This window comes from Protobothrops mucrosquamatus, unplaced genomic scaffold (genome assembly GCF_001527695.2).
Source record: "Protobothrops mucrosquamatus isolate PMUCROS unplaced genomic scaffold, P.Mucros_1.0 scaffold990, whole genome shotgun sequence".
NCBI classification, from domain to species: domain Eukaryota; kingdom Metazoa; phylum Chordata; class Lepidosauria; order Squamata; family Viperidae; genus Protobothrops; species Protobothrops mucrosquamatus.
In genome coordinates this window covers 19,310-37,800 of record NW_015387229.1, presented here as the reverse complement: position 1 = coordinate 37,800, position 18,491 = coordinate 19,310, and the positions used below count along the sequence as shown (strand labels likewise).

The window sequence follows — 18,491 nt, the reverse complement described above, 5'->3', positions numbered from 1 at the left end:
ACCTCCAAGATCCCTTCCAACTCTGTTGTTCTGTTGTTTCCAAATTAAAACATCTAAATAAATCAAAATTTGTCTTGATTTGATTGAATTTTATTTGAAGTTATTCTTAGGAAAACGTTTGCTGATTTTTATAATTTTGCAATGGCATGTACTGCTGACAAAAGGAAGACCATTAACTTCCTCTTTAGATTCTTTGTCTAACTTCTAATCCCCCTCCTGCAAATTAGGGGATGGTAACATTCTACCAAGAGTCTGAGATTTGCTTTCTTCAGGCTGAAGTTTCCACATATGAAGCTTCTTTGCTGGCATGTGATATATCTAACTGAGGGGCAATTTGTTGTTGTTAGTTGCAAAGTCGTGTCTGACCCATTGCGACCCCATGGACAACGTTCCTCCAGGCCTTCCTGTCCTCTACCATCTTCCGGAGTCCATTTACACTCACGCCTACTGCTTCAGTGACTCCATCCAGCCACCTCATTCACTGTCGTCCCCTTCTATTGCCCTCAGTCTTTCCCAGCATTAGGATCTTCTCAAGTGAGTCCAGTGAGGGGCAATTTAGATCACCTCAATTAAAAACAATGGGAAGTTGATATGCTGCAACAGTGCCAACTTTCATCGTTAATTAAGAGAATGCTTCTGGATTCCAGCATTAGTAAAAAGTAAAGAAATACGAATAGCTGCGTCAAGTGTTTTGCCTGGAAATATGCCCACTTCCTCCTTACCTCAAAGTATCCCTAAAAGTGAACTGTGGTACTAGTAGAAATTCTCTGGGGCTAGAAAATTGCCAAAGGACAATTTTATCAGTGTGCCACCCAATAAGTGGATATTTTGTAATTGGCTGCCCTCCAACATTGGTTAGAGGTGTCGGTGTGCATATGTTGTGCTCTCAAAATTCCAAAGGTATTTTTTTGGTCCAGAAAAGTTGGTTATTTGTGCTCTTATGTGAGAATATGCAGTGTTTAAGTACACAAACATCCAGTCCGATAAGACAGACTCAAAGCTGCTCTGTGATTACTTTAGTCTTGTTTCAAAATGAAAGACCTCTCCTGCTGATAAATGGTTATGCTTAGGCAGGGGTAGGCAACCTTGGCTCTTTTATGAGTCGTGGACTTCAACTCCCATGGCTGGCTCAGGAATTCTGGGAGTTGAAGTCCACGAGTCATAAAACAGCCAAGGTTGCCTACCCCTGTGCTAAGGAGTGGATTTGTTTTAATTCTGTACTGAAGTGCATTGAAAGGATCAGCCAAGGCTGACTACTTCTTTGTGGCCTGTTGTAATGGTGACCAATAGGAGACTCACTCACTCAACATAAAAATAATTCAGATAGTTAACTTACATTTAGTTTAATAGTACATTATTATCTGAGAGGTTGTGGCCACCATCTTTTTTGACACAGTGCTCTCAATGCTATATTTTTCTGTACGTGTCCTGCTTTCGATTAAATTTTGATTTGATTGAAATCTGTTTCATTTCTCTATTTCCAACTACAAATTAAAAATCTCTGTTTATGAGAACTGGATTATACAATGGTCTGTCTCACATCTCTCTCCTGGGATGCCTTGCCTTGAACCTATCTGAGTAGCTGTTGCTATGCCATGATTACCAAAGATGAACCATTGTTTCAATCATTCAATCTTCAAAGTTTGCATAAGATCCCAGACTAAATAAACCACATCCACCTGTTTAACAGTGTAGGTTAAAGTAGGATTGGCTAACTTGCAGATCAATATGTCTGAAGAACACAGCCACTTGAGTTTGACAAGATAAAGCAGGGGTAGGCAACCTTGGCTCTTTTATGACTCGTGGACTTCAACTCCCAGAATTCCTGAGCCAGCATGGCTGGCTCAGGAATTCTGGGAGTTGAAGTCCACGAGTCATAAAAGATCCAAGGTTGCCTACTCCTGGGATGAAGGATGCTCTTGATCTGATCTGGAGAATAATGGTAACCTGGAAGTGATTGCAATAAAACCTGAGAGATTCGTAGCTGTCATTAACAAATCACTAAAATGTGCTAAATCTTTAGAGACCACAACTATAGAGAGCCATAGAGCCTCGTTCTAGCATAAATGTCTAATCACCACTTAGTCTGGAAAAAATATACTGGAGGGAAATCCAATGCCAGTGGATACAATACCCATGAATGGAAGGATTGGCCCTCATTTAAAGGAGAAGCTTGCTGCTCCTTCCACAAACATTGAAATCTCTTTGATCTTTCTAACCAGATTTATTGTTGACCTGTTCCACAAAATTCACATAATCAACCGCGTCCAGCCATTAGAATTCAAACAATGGAGCCATTAATGGCTTATTTTATGCCTGAATGTATGAGAACAAAGGAAAAACAAATTAGATCTCTATATTTCTCATTTCTCCCCGCCATTTCCGGCCCACTCACCCTTCCACATCTCTTGAAAGAATAAAAATTAGCTTAAGGTATTAATACAAAAAGTAAATACAAAATCTAATGATTCCCCCCTCCCTTTGGTTAATCTGAACCATCTGCCTCTCGCTGCTAAGGAGTACACCGCCTTAATCCAGATTAGAATTGACGAACTCTTTCTGGCATAGAGTTTTCCCTAATACTGTGCCCTAGAAGAGCTGCTCGGGGCCGTTGAAATTTCATTGGTTCATTGGTTCATTCTTTTTCCTTCGGGCTGTGGGTTTCCTGGTGGCGTGGGTTTATTTTTCCATTTGGCCAGGTGAAAAAAAAAGTGGGGGGAGAACATGGCTTTCCTAATGAAAAGTATGCTGAGTAACCAGGTGAAAAATTTGGGACTTTCTGGAGGGGGCGAAGAAAAGAAGGAGGATGCTGCTCCAACTGACCCAGCTACAGCAGCCGGAATGACCCGAGAAGAATATGAGGAATATCAAAAGCAAGTGATAGAGGAGAAGTAAGTGCATCTTCCTATGTTTTCAGTGTGTAAACTGATTTTAGATTGTTTAAATTCACAAGACCAGAAATCCAGGGAGGTAGATGCTTTAATGCCTGTGAGTTAAGGCTGTACCACTACTTATTCTCCAGAAGCATGTTTAATTTTCCACAATAGTATCTCCATGGAAAGGGGATCCTTTCCTTTGAATGTTCCTCTTCCAGATTTCTAGGTTGGGGAAAGAGAAATACTTAATATACCCAAGGTATTTCCTAAATATAACCACAGTTACAAGCTTGTTTATGTATGGAACTTCATAGGCTTCTTTACAGTTCATCTGAATCAAATACTTTTCAGAATTTTTCTTTTCCTGCATTGGTTAGAATTTTAAAGTTGGTTTTATGTAAGCTAGTTAAATCCAATAAAGTTAGATTTACTCTTATTTTAAAACATACATAAAGAAATAATGACAAAGGTAACATGAGTCTGCCTCTGAAAGTCTAAAAGTACTGTGCTCTTCCTTAAAAAAATGTTTTTACTCTGATGTTTATATAATGAAATAGGAAACCACCTACAAAATCAACATTTTAAATAATATTAGTTTTTTTAGGAAATTTGCAATATTAGTATTATACTATTAGTAGTAATATTAGTATTCGTACTCAAACCAGTAAATGAAATTATGAAATAAAATGAAAACATATTGCTACTATTGTAGCTACAAAAATAATTGAATTTCAAGTCTCTAGTCTAGGACATCATTTCACTAATGATCAATTACATAATGCTTAGCTAAAGCTACAATGTAAGATGATTAGAGGTGAGAGGTTAATGATCTGTGGAATTTGACCGACCAGGGTTATATTTAGTAATAGTCCTTTTCACAAGATGGACTTTGAGCCACAGGAAATTTTAAGGGAAATCTTTTTCTTGCATGGGAAAATGAAAAATGTATCCAGAGAGCAAAATAAATCTGTATCTTTCAAGATCTGGATTCATTCAATATATTTAATGAAGTTACTTTGTTTCTACTATGGGTATTTGATTTTAATGATCAGAAGGTGAGGGAGTCAAGTATCATATTTTCAGATTAGCATGTTTTGTTTATGCCTTTTAATAAAATTGGTTAGTCTGAAGAGTCCTCCCAGACTCCTGATTTTTGGCTGTCATAAAGTTCGCCCTCCCTCCCACTTTTTCTAAAAAATCAATTTTGTCACAAAATTCAACATAGTGAATTTTTCAGACATTAAATCACCCATAAAAGGTTGCAAGATGACTCAAGTTCATAGCCTGGAGTAAACCCCTAGTAGTCCTGTTTCCTGTAACAACTATATTGTCAGTGTTCAAACCATAGCAAGGTCATCAAAGTATCCCCTTCAAAAACATACAAAGGGCAGATGGTTTAAGAAGGTCTCAAATTATACATATTGAAATGCTATAAATTAATATGTATATATATATATATTGGTTCAATTGTGTCTGATATTTGGAGACTGCCTGGACAAGTCCCTGCAATTTCCTTAGCAAAGCTTTCAGACGTGGTTTGCCATTGCCCCCTTCTTAGGGCTGCGAGAAAGTGACAGGCCCAAGGTCATCCAGCTGGCTTTGTGCCTAAGGCAGGACTTGAACTCACAGACTCCCGGTTTTTAGCCTAATGCGTTAACCACTAGACCAGGGGTAGGCAACCTTGTCTCTTTTATGACTCGTGGACTTCAACTCCCAGAATTCCTGAGCCAGCCATGCTGGCTCAGGAATTCTGGGAGTTGAAGTCCACGAGTCATAAAAGAGACAAGGTTGCCTACCCCTGCACTAGACCAAACTGGCTCCTGCTCAAACTATTAGCCGTAAAATTAATGGCTCAGTTAAAACACAACTGAAGCAGACAACATGAGCCTGATTTTCAGAACCATAGATTTGTCATTATAGCTCATTTCAGTTCATAAACTCATTCATAAAGTCACTCAGAAAGCCATAAATATTAGATCTGGTTCCACACATCCCCCCCAGCATTCTAAACCCAGGTCATATGGACATTCCAATGGAAAGAAAACTTGCTTTCCATCATAAGAATGGTCACTAAATGAACTGTTGTAAGTCGAGGACTACCTGTACTCTGTGTCAGTTAGTCAGGAATAGTATTTAGATAAATACAATTTATATTCTATTTTAATTGCTAGCCACTCATAATCACATTGACAAGGCAGGCAGGCAGGCAGCCATATAAGTCAATATAAATAAATCAACCTCCAGATTTTGAGGGGTCTTCTACTGTAACCAGATGCATGAATCCAGAAGACACCACAACGCCAGTTGCTTCTGGATGCTCCTTCAGCCTGATGTTTAGCTGGACCTGCTCAATTGATTCTTACAAAACCTCCCATTTGTGCCTTCAGGATGGAAAGAGACGCAGCTTATACGCAAAAGAAGGCTGGACGAGCTGTTTTGCGGGTTCACTTGCGAGAGAAATACAGACTTCCAAAGGCAAGACCTCTCTCAAAAATACTGTTTATTACATACATATACTGGAGAACACATAACATTCATATCAGTCAGTGGTTCTCAAACTTGGCAACTTTTAAGATGTGTGGACTTCAACTCCCAGAATTCCCTTGCCAGCATGAGCAATTCTGGGAGTTGGAAGTTCACTCATCTTAATAGTTTGCCAGGTTTGAGAAACAGTGATGTATCTGTTTTGATATTTACCTTTTCTGCCCTTTCTCAATGACCCCGAAATTTTACACGATATGTAACATGCTGAATGTGCCAGCCAAGACTCAGGTTAGATATAATAATAATAATAATAATAATAATAATAATAATAATAACAATAATAATAATTAATAAAGAAGTTGGAAGAGACCTTGGAGGTCATCTAGTCCTGCTCAGGCAGGAAACCCTATACCATTTCAGACAAATGGCTGTCCAGTCTCTTTTTAAAAACTTCCAGTGTTGGAGCATGCACCACTTCTGGAGGCAGGTTGTTCCACTGATTAATTGTTCTAACTGTCAGGAAGTTTCTCCTTAGTTCCAGGTTGCTTCTCTCTTTGGTTAGTTTCCATCCATTGCTTCTTGTCCTGCCTTCAGGCACCTTGGAAAATAGCTTGACTCCCTCTTCTTTGTGGCAGCCCCTGAGATATTGGAACACTGCTATCATGTCACCCCTCGTCCTTCTCTTCGTTAAACTAGACTTACCCAATTCCAGCAGCCTTTCCTTATATGCTTTAGCCTCCAGTCCCTTAATCATCTTTGTTGCTCTTGGACTCTGTTGTTAGAGTCAAAAGGTGATGGAGCCCCTCTCCTCCTCTCCCCCATTTTTTCTTTCGTTCCCTTACTACCATCTTTCCTACTCAAAAGTCTGCTGGGTAGCAATCCTGACCAAAACGCTGAATTGCTGTCTGGCAGAAAAGCTTGGAAATTAACCCCATTAAATTACACAGAAGGGTAAAATTCCCAGGTAGGTACCCCCTCCTTTTGGTGATGCCTTTTTCATGGAGCCTCCAGCTCTTTCCAACTTCTCCTGTTGATCCAAAGGTCATCCTTAATCCTCTGCCTTTCCTTTTTGTCTTTCTGTCTTCCTCAAAATCTCCATTTTATATACAGTCTTTAGCTTCCTAAGAACATTTCCATTTTTCCAGTCCAGTGGCTTTCTTCACCACAGAGCCCCGTTAAATACCTTTTGTGCCCACGGACCATGGTCAAGACTTAACTCAAGATTTAAATCTTAACATTTTTTCAATCCTTTGCAGACCCCCTGCGATGATATCACAGACCCCCAGGGGTCCGCGGACCACAGGTTGAGAAGCACTCTCCTGGTCCATTTATAACAATAACAGAGTTGGAAGGGACTGTGGAGATCTTCTAGTCCAACCCACTGCTCAAGAAACTCTGTACCATTTCAGACAAATGGTTGTCCAATCTCTTCTTAAAAACCTCCAGCGTTGGAGCACCCACAACTTCTGAAGGCAAGCTGTTCCACTGGTTAATGGTCCTCACTGTTAGAAAGTTTCTCCTTAATTCCAGGTTGCTTCTCTCCTTGGTTAGTTTCCATCCATTGCTTCTTGTCCTGCCTTCAGGTGCTTTGGAGAATTGGTTGACCTCTCTTCTTTGTGGCAACCCCTGAGATATTAAAACACTGGTATCATATTACCACTAGTCCTTCTTTTCATTAAACTAGAGATATCCAATTCCTGTAACCGTTCTTTGTATGTTTTAGCCTCCAATCCCCTATCCCACTTTCTGTATGCAAATGGAATTAAAGTTCTTCATGAATGTTGAGATGAACTCTTTTACCTGATTTTTTAAAAAAAATCTCTTTAAAGAAGCTCATCCCAAAGTCCAAGAAACAAGGTAGACTTTTCCCTTCCCATCTCTAGTCATCTTACCACTCCCAGTTGTAATTTAGGGTTTTTTTTATTGATCTGTTAATGACATTCATGAAATTAACATGTATGTCCTTGCAGGCCCCCCATTCAATTTCATGCCACTTTTTGGTGTAGAAACACATATACATAGGTAGATACTTAACTTTAGAGTAGATGATGATCAATATTTCCTTACTTGACCTAGTGTTTTTCAACTTTGGCAACCTTAAGATGTGTGAACTTCAATTCCCAGAAATCCCAAGCCAGCCAAGCTGGATGGGAATTCTGGGAACTGAAGTCCACACATCTTAAAGTTGCTAGGGTTGGGGAAGAAACTGGCCTGGGCCATCCTTTCCTAATTTGTGCCCTTCAGATATGTTGATGGTACAACTATTAAAGATTCTCTCTCTCTCTGGGAATTTGGCAGATGGCTTTTCAGAGCTTCAGATATTATTGGACTCATCCACCATGCTAAAAGCACTTGCTGTGCCTCTGAAAATTAAGGTTTTCCCCCCAAGAGGAGCTAATCTGAAGTCCTTTAATGTAATGTAAATAGTGGAGGAATCAGAAAAGAATGATTTAAATGGAAGACCCAAACAGTCTGGCTTGTACAAAGAGGCATAATGAATACAGGTAGTCCTCGATTTATGACCACAATTGAGCCCAAACTTTCTGTTGTTAAGCAGGACATTTAACTGATCTATTTTGCAACCTGTCTTGTTACAGTTCTTAAGTGAATCACTGCAGTGATTAAGTTAGTAACACAGCTATTAAGTGAATCTGGCTTCCCCACTGACTTTGCTTGTCAGAAGATCACAAAAAGGGATCCCATGACCCCAGGACACTGCAACCGTCCTAAATCTGAGACAGTTGCCAAACGTCTGAATTTTGATCACGTGACCACGGAGATGCTGCAATGGCCCTAAGTGTGAAAAACAGTCGTAAGTCACTTTTTTCAGTGTCATAACTCCAAACGGTCACTAAATAAACTGTTGTAAGTTGAGGACTATCTGTAGTGAGTAGCTCTTGAGGTTAGTAGCTCTTGGATATCTGAGGTTAGATTCCTCACCTCAGATTACCATGGAGATAAAATGGATTTGTTCCCATAATCCTATCTTGAATTTCCTGGAAGAATATAATAAGTCGATTTTGCTAAAAATGGAGACAACATGCTGTGGTTGCAACAACGCCTGTTTTGCACAGATGTTTCAAGAGGTACTTACAGAGCCATAATATGAAGCCATAGAAAAGTGCAAGACGTAAAGCTTAAGGGTATTAAGGGCCGTCTTACATGACAAAACATGTCCTTAATGAGCCCATTAAATCCTATTAATGGGACTGTCAGGAAAGATTTGTCATTGGGAAGATGTTTTCATCCATGAATCATTTAGCTTGTTCTGAAGTGATGGTTACCATGTTGATCCAATCACTTTTTTTTTCTCCTTTGATTGGGAATGGTGGGAAATATCTGCTATCAAACAGAGCGGCGCTTCCTCCCAAAATGATTCAGAAGAAATGCTTTGACACGCAGGAAGCAGGAATGTAGGAGCTCTTTAAAGCAACTGCATCTTTTTGCATGATCGTATGACCACAGGATGCCGAAACCATTGTAAATGCAGTCATTAGGGAACGTGTCTGAACAATGATGCAGCAGCTTTAAAGAAGTGCTGCTGTTGGACATGTGCACCTGGTCAAATATGAGAGGATTATGTCCAAAAGTCATGGTTGTCCCCAACTAGTCACATGGCTTTAATTGCTAGAGATAATATTATATTCCTGAATTCTACACTAAAAGAATTAGTAACAGAAGATCTAACTGGACCTCAATAAAGAAGAACAGAGAAAGAGAGAATGAGGAAGAGAGAGAGAGAGAGAGGGAGAGGGAGAGGGAGGGAGAGAGAGAGAATCCATGATCACTGCATGAAAAGAGATGCCTTCAAGAACTGAATAGCTTGGCTAACTCTTTAACTACAGATAGTCCTTAACTTATGAGCACAATTTCTGTTGCTAAGAGGTGTGATTGTTTAAGCCAATCACTGCACTTTTAAGTAAATCCAGTTTGTTGAAAGCTGGCTGGGAAGGTTACAAATCATGATTGTATGACCACAAGATGCCGCAACCATTAAGCAAGTCATCACCATTGTTAAAGGAATACAGTTTCCCCCATAGTTTTTGCTTGTTGGAAGCCGGCTGGGAAAGGTGTCAAATCGGGATGGTGTGATTGCAAGATGCTGCAACGGCCATAAAACTGAGTTAGTTACCTGAATTGCCACCACATGACAATGAGGGTGGTGCAACAGCCATAGCTTTTTCAGTGCCAGTATAACTTTGAACCATCCTTAAATGAATGGTCATAAGATAAGGATTACTTGTAGCTATATCTTTCTAGCATGTATTTCCAAACAGCAGTTTGAAGATACAAAGGCAGATATCAGCTGCTTTCAGTAGAATCTTACAACTTCTTAAAGGGTCTCCGAGTAATTATTCTCTCCATCCCATTCTCCATGTGGAGGTGGGCTTGGTGGGAAATATAGTCCAATACATCTGTAGGACAGCAGGTTAGGGAAGGCAGCTGTAGGTAACCTCAATTTATAGCACAACTTAGCTTGGAACATCTGGCCTTTACATATATTTTAAATGAAAGGGCAGCTATAACTTTGACACTGCTGGTGCCCAGCAAATGCTAACAAGCCCCATAAAACCCATTCCAGCCATTAGGACAGTAACCAGAATAACAGAATAACAGAGTTGGAAGGGACCTTGGAGGTCTTCTAGTAGTCCACCCCCTTCTCAAGAAACTCTGTACCATTTCAGAAAAATGGTTGTCCAATCTCTTCTTAAAACCTCCAATTTTAGAGCATTCACAACTTCTGGAAACAGCTTGTTCCCTTGATTAATTATTCTCACTGCCAGAAAATTTATCCTTAGTTCTAGGTTGGTTCTCTCCTTGATTAATTTCCATCCATTGTTTCTTGTTCTGCCTTCAGGTGCTTTGGAGAATAGGATGACCCCCTCTTCTTTGTGATAGCTCCTCAAATATTGTTACCCCTAGTCTTTCTCTTTGTTAAACTGTACATACCCAGTTCCTACAACTGTTCATCTTATGTTTTAGCCTCCAGCCCTTTAATCATCTTTGTTGCTCTTCTCAGCACTGTTTTAGAGTCTCAACATCTTTTTTCTATTGTGATGACCAAAACTGGATGTAGTACAACAGTTCATTTAGTGACCGTTCGAAGTTACAACGCCACTGAAAAAGTGACTTATGACCATTTTTCACACTTATGGCCATTGTAGCGTCCCCATGCTCATGCGATCAAAATTCAGGTGCTTGGCAACTGGTTCATATTTATGACTAGCAAATTCAATAGGAAAGCTAGATTCTCTTAACAAAGGTGTAACTAATTTAACAACTGCAGTGATTCACTTAACAAATGTGTCAAGAAGAATCATAATATAGGGCAAAACTCACTTAACAAATTTCTCACAGCAACAGTAAATTTTGGGCTCAGTTGTGGTCGTAAGTTGAGGACTACCTGTATTCCAAGTGTGGTCTCACCAAGGCAGTATATAGCGGTACTTAATATTTCATGTGAACTAGATGCTATTCCTCTGTTGATGCAGCCTAGGACTGCATTGGCTTTTTTCCCCTTCTGACTATCCTAGTCAGTTGATGAAGACAATGAAATTGCTTTGGACTCTTCTTCAAATTCATCCTTCTGTCCAAAAGTGAGGATCCACATGCAGTCCTCATCTCTGTAGATGACTTATCTTCAAAGATGTATCATCTAAGGAGGTAATGAAGAAAAGGTGTAGGTTTTCAAGCTTGGTATCCTTAGTATCCAGCTGAGTCAATGGAACCATGCTGGATTCCTGACATTTCTCATCCTCCTTCCAACCATATTGGTGACCACCTTTATTGAGGTGGTGAGGACACTAGACTAGGAGGGTTTTTAGAATTTCTCCTCTGAAATAACTGCAAAGGCAAACAAGTTGTGTCAAACCGCTTCTCTGCGGCTGCCAGTAAAAATACATTTAGATATCCATTTAGACTCAGGATGCTGAATCAACTCAAGAGAGTTACTACCTTTTTATGAACAAATTATGCCCTTTACATGGTATAGAAATATATTCCAGCTGAGCAGATGTATCACATAAAAAATTTCGGCCTTAAATTAGACACATTTTGATTCTCTTTTTCTAACACCCCACTTCCAGTCCACTCTCTTGTAACAGTCCAAAATTGTTTCCACTACATCATATCACCAGACATAGTCAGGAATTGTGTTGTCTGGTGATATGATGTAGTGGAAACAATTTTGGACTGTTACAAGAGAGTGGACTGGAAGTGGGGTGTTAGAAAAAGAGAATCAAAATGTGTCTAATTTAAGGCCGAAATTTGATTGGCTGCCATGTTACACTGTCTTTTTAAATCTAGAGTCCTTCTTTGCAAAGACTTTTCATGAGCAATTAAGTTATATTTGCCCCAGTTCTCACCTAGATTTTATGCATGGCTGGGCAGAACTAATATATGTTTTAAAATAATCAGTGTTCCTATAATCATAAGAAGAAACACAGCTGGCCTTTGTACTAGGCAGTCCTGATGTAGTTTATGAAAGGAACTGTATACCAGGGGTGTCAAAACTGCCGGCCCGCAAGCCAGATGCATCATAGTGAAACCGCGCCCACCCCAATGCTCGCAATGGCAAAAAAAGTCACGATACGTCGCAACACGTCACATGACGTTGTGAGTTTGACACCCCTGCTGTATACTCTGGATTATTCTCTCAAAAGAGAGAGATTGTTCTCCACTTTACAGTCTTGAAATCTCTCATTTTAAATTTGAGCTTGCCCCATTTCTCCCCCCCATCTCAAGTGTATTCTATTTTCATAACAATTTGCATAGCATTTTATGCACTTTTCTTGTAAAACTCCACCTGGAATAGCATACCCCTTCCAGATCAGATTGGCCCCTATTCTGCTGGACTTTTGTAAAGTGTTGAACACCCAGATTATGGTGGTCCAGGTGGTTAGATCACCCACTGAGAGGTCTTGGTGAATTGTTTTGTTGGGCTTGGTTTCTGATGACCATTGTTAGTTTTTCATTCTTTGCTAATATTGCTGTTATTGTTTTAACATTTCTCTATTCATGACAAGGGCAGCCATATAAATAGATTTAATAAATAAAATACATGTCCCTAATATATATTTTTTACAAAATGTTTTACTTATATAAAATATTTTTGCATGCTTGTTTACCAATGTGTTGATTTTTTTTTAAATTCCTTACCAAGTTAGTTTCTGAGCTGGGATCAAAAAAACCCAAAGCAGTTGTAAGAATTAAGTCATTTAATATTTCACCCAAGAGCAATGACAAGCTGTTAGGTCAGTGGCCACAAAGACCCCCACCATCCAGTATAGGTTACATACATTACAATCAAACCTCCTATAGAATATCACTCTCTTATACTGACAGCCATTTCCCATCTCAGTATCATTTCATATATGGAACTTCCTTCTCTACCAAGGCCTCTAACTCAGTGGTTCTCAACCTTTTTAATGCCGCGACCCCCAACCGGTCGTAAGTCGAGGACCAAACCGGTTGTAAGTCGAGGACTAAACTGGTCGTAAGTCGAGGACTAAACCGGTTGTAAGTCAAGGACTACCCAACCGGTCATAAGTCGAGGACTTTCCCTGCCCGGGAGCGCCATGCATGCGTGGTTCTGCCCCTTGCACCGGCTGAGACGTAGCTGGCAAGCGGCAGAGACGGAGCAGGCCGACCACCAGCTGGCCCAGCCCAAGGGAGGTAAGGCACCCGCCGGAAAAGGGAAAAAAAATGGCGGACAGCCTTGCTTGGCGACCCCCGTGAAATGGTCGATCGACCCCAAATGGGGTTGCGACCCATAGGTTGAGAACCACTGCTCTAACTTTTCTAAGAATATAATTATCTAAAACAGGGGTATCCAACCTTGGCAACTTTAAAACCTGTGGACTTCAATTCCCAGAATGGATAATTTATTAGAATATTTTATAGGATATAAAATATTTTATAGAGGAGCATTTTATTAAGACTCTGAAACCATGTTTTATTTTAAGATTTTGTTGGCATTCTCCATTGTTCCCCAGGCCTTGAAAGTAGCTTATTTTCAAGGAACTTTAATAAATTGTATATTCTGAGGATACCTTCTCTGTAGATCAGGTTATCCAACTTTGGCAGCTTTAAGACTTTAAGATTTATAAGATCTGATCTACAGAGAAGATATCCTCAGAATATATCTTATTTCAGTTCCTTGAAAGTAAGCTACTTTTAAGGCCTGGGAATAATGGAGAATGCCAACAAAATCTTAAAATAAAACATGGTTTCAGAGTCTTAATAAAAATATAAATGCTCTATTAAAATGTTCCAATACTATATTTTATAAAATATTCTAATAAATTGTCCATTTGTTCCACCTTTTTCAACTACATTTCCCTCTACATTTTCTTGTTTGCAACATCACGTTTCAGAATCTGGAGAAATACAACACTGATTGCTAAGCTTCAACATTTGCCATCATCTTTGATGGAAATGCATATTTCAGATTAATTCTACAGAGGAATTATTGAGTGTGTCATTTGTACTTCCATAATTGTCTGGTTATAGTTAGGACCGTAGGAAAAAAAAGTATTGAACCAGCCTGCCTTCCATTGAGGACCTTTATATTACATGAGTCATAAAGGAAGGCTGAGAAGCTTTCTACAAACCCCTCAAATCCTGGACATAAACTGTTTCAACTCCTTTTGGGACACCACTATAGAGCATTGCATGCCAAAACAAATGGACTCAGAGACCATTTTTTTTCTTGTGCCATCACTCTGCTGAACACTTAATTTCCACAGTTCTGTCTTATGTCTAAATATATTACCCATGTAGTATGGCTGTATTACTTTTATCCTTCTCATCTGTTCTATTGCTTTCCCTATTGGTATCATCTTTCTGATTATTATCCTTTGTTCTTATTATTATTACTTGTTCTTTTGCATGTTCATTAAGAGCCTATGAACTGGACGCAAATTCCTTGCATGTCTAATTGTTGTTGTTGTTGTTAGTTGCGAAGTCATGTCTGACCCATCATGACCCCATGGACAATGTTCCTCCAGGCCTTCCTGTCCTCTACCATCTTCTGGAGTCCATTTAAGCTCACGCCTATTGCTTCCGTGACTCCATCCAGCCACCTCATTCTCTGTCGTCCCCTTCTTCTATTGCCCTCAATCTTTCCCAGCATTAGGCTCTTCTCCAGTGAGTCCTTCCTTCTCATTAGGTGGCCAAAGTACTTGAGTTTCAACTTCAGGATCTGGCCTTCTAAAGAGCAGTCAGGACTGATCTCCTCTAGGACTGACCGGTTTGATCGCCTTGCAGTCTAGGGGACTCGCAGGAGTCTTCTCCAGCACCATCGTTCAAAGGCCTCAATTCTTTGGCGCTCAGCCTTTCTTATGGTCCAACTTTCACAGCCATACATTGCAACTGGGAAAACCATGGCCTTGACTGTACGTACTTTTGTTGGCAGGGTGATGTCTCTGCTTTTTAGTATGCTGTCTAGATTTGCTATAGCTTTCCTCCCCAGGCATGTCTAATTACACTTGGCCAATAAAGCTATTCAATTCAATTCAATTCAAGTCTAGTCTAGTCTAGTCTAGTCTAGTCTAGTCTAGTCTAGTCCATTCCATTCCATTCCATAAGAGTGCCCATATAAATTCACATTCAGTATTAACTTCTACACATGCTGATTGAGACACAAAGACTGTTAAATGTAATAGAACTCCTAAGTAAGTTTGAAAATAATTGCTGCTTCAGGAAGAACTGTTCACCCGGTCTCATATGTCTTATTTGGCCTACAGAACTTATTTTTTTCTTGTCTTAGAATTTTAACACAGATTTTTTTTTTAAATGTAGTTAATAAGGGAGCTACAAGCTTCCCATCCATTTTTACGAATTCTTATTTTTACTTTACTTCCTTTCTCAGAGTGAATTGGATGACACTCAGATTCAGTTGGGTGGAGATGACGTGGACTTGCCAGAAGACCTCCAGAAGATGGTAGCAGAGGATCAAGAAGAAGAAGAAGACAAAGATACTTTTTTAGGACAGCTTCAGAACATCCAGAATATGGACATGGATGCTATCAAAGAAAAAGTCCAAACGACTTTCACTGATATTAAGCAGTCCGCTGAACAAAAATGTTCTGTAATGTAGTGAAGAAATTTCACAAGACCTAGGTACAAGTGTCCATAGTAATGGATGACTAGTGGAACAAGAGCCACAATTGGTGCTGCTGCTTACTCATCACACGCTCCCTCTTTATGAGAAGTGGTGTTTTATTTTGTTTTTTCCAGACAACATTAAAAATGGCCATTGAGAGACGCCGTGATGGTGATAATTGATTCCAATTTTGTAGATTATTATCCATTCCTATACCCCTTTGCTCACATACTTATACTGGGTGTAGTAACACTTGCAAATACTTTGCACTAATATGTAGCATTTCAAGCACCAAATCCAGAAAGTACCTTTGTTACTTTGATGCAGCTAAACAAGTATCATAATGAACAAAATATTCTTCCACAAGCACTCAAAGATTGCATTTTACTTATAAGATACAAGAACCATTTTTCTGAGGGGTGTGTTGTGTGTGTGCTCACACACGTTTGTACATGCATGTGCGTGTGTCTGTGTGTATGGTTTTGTGAGTACCCATCCATCTGTGGCTAGGAACTAAAAGCAGTGAAAGTGAATTTAATTAAAATTAAGGGATAGACAGTGAAAATTACTACAATGACAAGTACAGTAATAAAAACATTTTTTTCTTTTATTAGTGAATTGATTATCTGATTATATACAGTCTTCACACTTTTAAAAATCCTTATGCCTGAATTCTATAGGGTTCATTCCCAGGTAACTTCATATTTGTAGTTGTTGTACAATTATTTTTCCCTTAAATTAAAAAACAAAAACCATGAATACCTATATTTCCAGTATCCATTTCCAGCATTTTTTTTTAGATCCCTTTCTGTAGAATTCTCTTTGGGAAGGAATTTTGCTATGCATACATTAACGTATTAATTGTTATGTGTTTCCCTCCTTCCTCAAGATCTCAATTTCTGTGTTATTTTAAATAGATTATATTGTTGTTTTAATCCATGTAAGGCCACCCAGAGTGTGCCCTTGGAAAAATTCCATTCTGTTTTATTAAGGGAAGGAAATGTTATATATGAAAATAACATATTAGATTGCAAAATATTAGATTGTTTTCTATTTCTATAACTTCATTGACACAGGCTCTCTCATTTCAAGCAATTTTGAAGATCAAAATTCAAAAACTTCCATCAAAGATTTTTCTCTATTTTTTTTCTTAATGAGTTTATTGTCCTCTATCTCCCTCTAGTGTCAAACATTCAAAGTTCATTATCATACTTCCTCTTTAAAGGAAAAAAACCCAAACTATCACCATTTCCCACAGAAGGAATTCTTCTAATTAATTTAAAACTACAATTCCAAATCCATCTAAATTTAATCCACAGTTAACTATCTAAAAATCCATATTCTAAGCACCCTTTTTCTGTTTAATTAAAAAAAATATTTTTTCCAGAAATTTTAAAATTGTGTTTAAAACTCTTTCTGAAAGAAGGCCACCCGTCCAATGTATACAGTAAGAAATTGCCAGTCTGAAGGGTCCTAATGTTTCCTGTTCCATAAAAGAAATACTCAAAAAGTGATTAAGAAATTAGACTTGGTTGTGTTTTATGCCTTTAAAAGACTACATTACAAATGTGAGCCTGATGATATCCCTTAGCTCCCAGCCATTCAACTTATAAGTCAATTACAAAACAATGATTCCTGTAATGTACTCACAAGCAGCTGCCCAAAGTCATATATGGGTTATCCCAATGATCTCTCCTTTCTCCAAAAAGATTTTGCCAGTACAGATCAAGCATCCAGTTGCAGGTTTCTCCATAATCACTGTCCCACTGCCACAGGATGTCAACTTGCCATAGTATTCACCAGAAATTAAAAAATACACTACAGGCTAATGGCAAATCTAGACAGCATACTAAAAAGCAGAGACATCACCCTGCCAACAAAAGTACATATAGCCAAGGCCATGGTTTTCCCAGTTGCAATGTATGGCTGTGAAAGTTGGACCATAAGAAAGGCTGAGCGCCAAAGAATTGAGGCCTTTGAACTATGGTGCTGGAGAAAACTCTTGCGAGTCCCCTGGACTGCAAAGCGATCAAACTGGTCAGTCCTAGAGGAGATCAACCCTGACTGCTCTTTAGAAGGCCAGATCCTGAAGTTGAAACTCAAGTACTTTGGCCACCTAATGAGAAGGAAGGACTCACTGGAGAAGAGCCTAATGCTGGGAAAGACTGAGGGCAATAGAAGAAGGGGACGACAGAGAATGAGGTGGCTGGATGGAGTCATTGAAGCAGTAGGCGTGAGCTTAAATGGACTCCAGAAGATGGTAGAGGACAGGAAGGCCTGGAGGAACGTCGTCCATGGGGTCGCGATGGGTCAGACACAACTTCGCAACTAACAATAAGGATTTTGGGTGCTTTGACAAAATAGCAGACCCAACGGATATAGCCATTCATTGAGTAGAATATAATTTTGCCACCTTCCTAGACTCATTGATCTCTCCTAGGGCCACTTTACCTTTGTGTTTCATTGTTTTCTGGAAAGGTAATGACTCTTCCAAATGATGTGACATATAATTATGTAACTTAATATCACTGTGATATCAATTTATTTACTAATACAAATAATAAATACATAATATCATCTTATTTTATATTAATTTATTATATTACTCATAATCAAAAAGTCAATAAAAGTATATAAAAACTATTGTTAAAGTATTTAAAACATAGAAGGAAAATGCTATGAAGAGGAAGCTGTTTGCCTTGGAAGCCTCAAGTCCAATGTAGTGCTTATTGCCCTTGTAGCCTGTGACCTTCTCTGTGATATTTTGGGGTCCTGGACTTCTGATCGAAGACCCAGCTTAAGTTGCATCCTCGTGTATGAACTGCTGATCTAATAATATGCAAAGGGAACTACTTTGGGTTTGACGTTCTGAATAGCAAATGTCTGCAAACAGGCCGACATGAAAGACTGTTTTTCCACCCTAGAAAAATGGTGTTCCAGCAAAACTGTCCATCTTGCATGCTTTCTAGAGGTTTACTCGACAAAGGTGAAGTTTCAGTTCTGAAACAAGGTGAATCCCCAAGGGA

General features: G+C 39.1%; 1 protein-coding gene across 1 annotated transcript; it reads left to right on the top strand.

Annotated features, from left to right (window-relative positions):
• The first annotated feature begins 2,724 nt into the window (after positions 1 to 2,724).
• Positions 2,725 to 15,459, top strand: CPLX4 (complexin 4). Its single transcript, XM_015819798.1, has 3 exons — positions 2,725 to 2,891; positions 5,264 to 5,351; positions 15,232 to 15,459. Exons 1-3 carry the CDS (start codon positions 2,725 to 2,727, stop codon positions 15,457 to 15,459), a joined length of 483 nt encoding a protein of 160 aa, XP_015675284.1.
• Positions 15,460 to 18,491: the final 3,032 nt, after the last annotated feature.

Excerpts from the sequence above, each read along its gene's own strand:
- CPLX4 (XM_015819798.1), top strand. The coding sequence starts at position 2,725 with ATGGCTTTCCTAATGAAAAGTATGCTGAGTAACCAGGTGAAAAATTTG. Across the intron at positions 2,892-5,263 it reads AAGCAAGTGATAGAGGAGAA|GATGGAAAGAGACGCAGCTT; the intron begins GTAAGTGCATCT and ends TTGTGCCTTCAG. Across the intron at positions 5,352-15,231 it reads AGAAATACAGACTTCCAAAG|AGTGAATTGGATGACACTCA; the intron begins GCAAGACCTCTC and ends TTCCTTTCTCAG.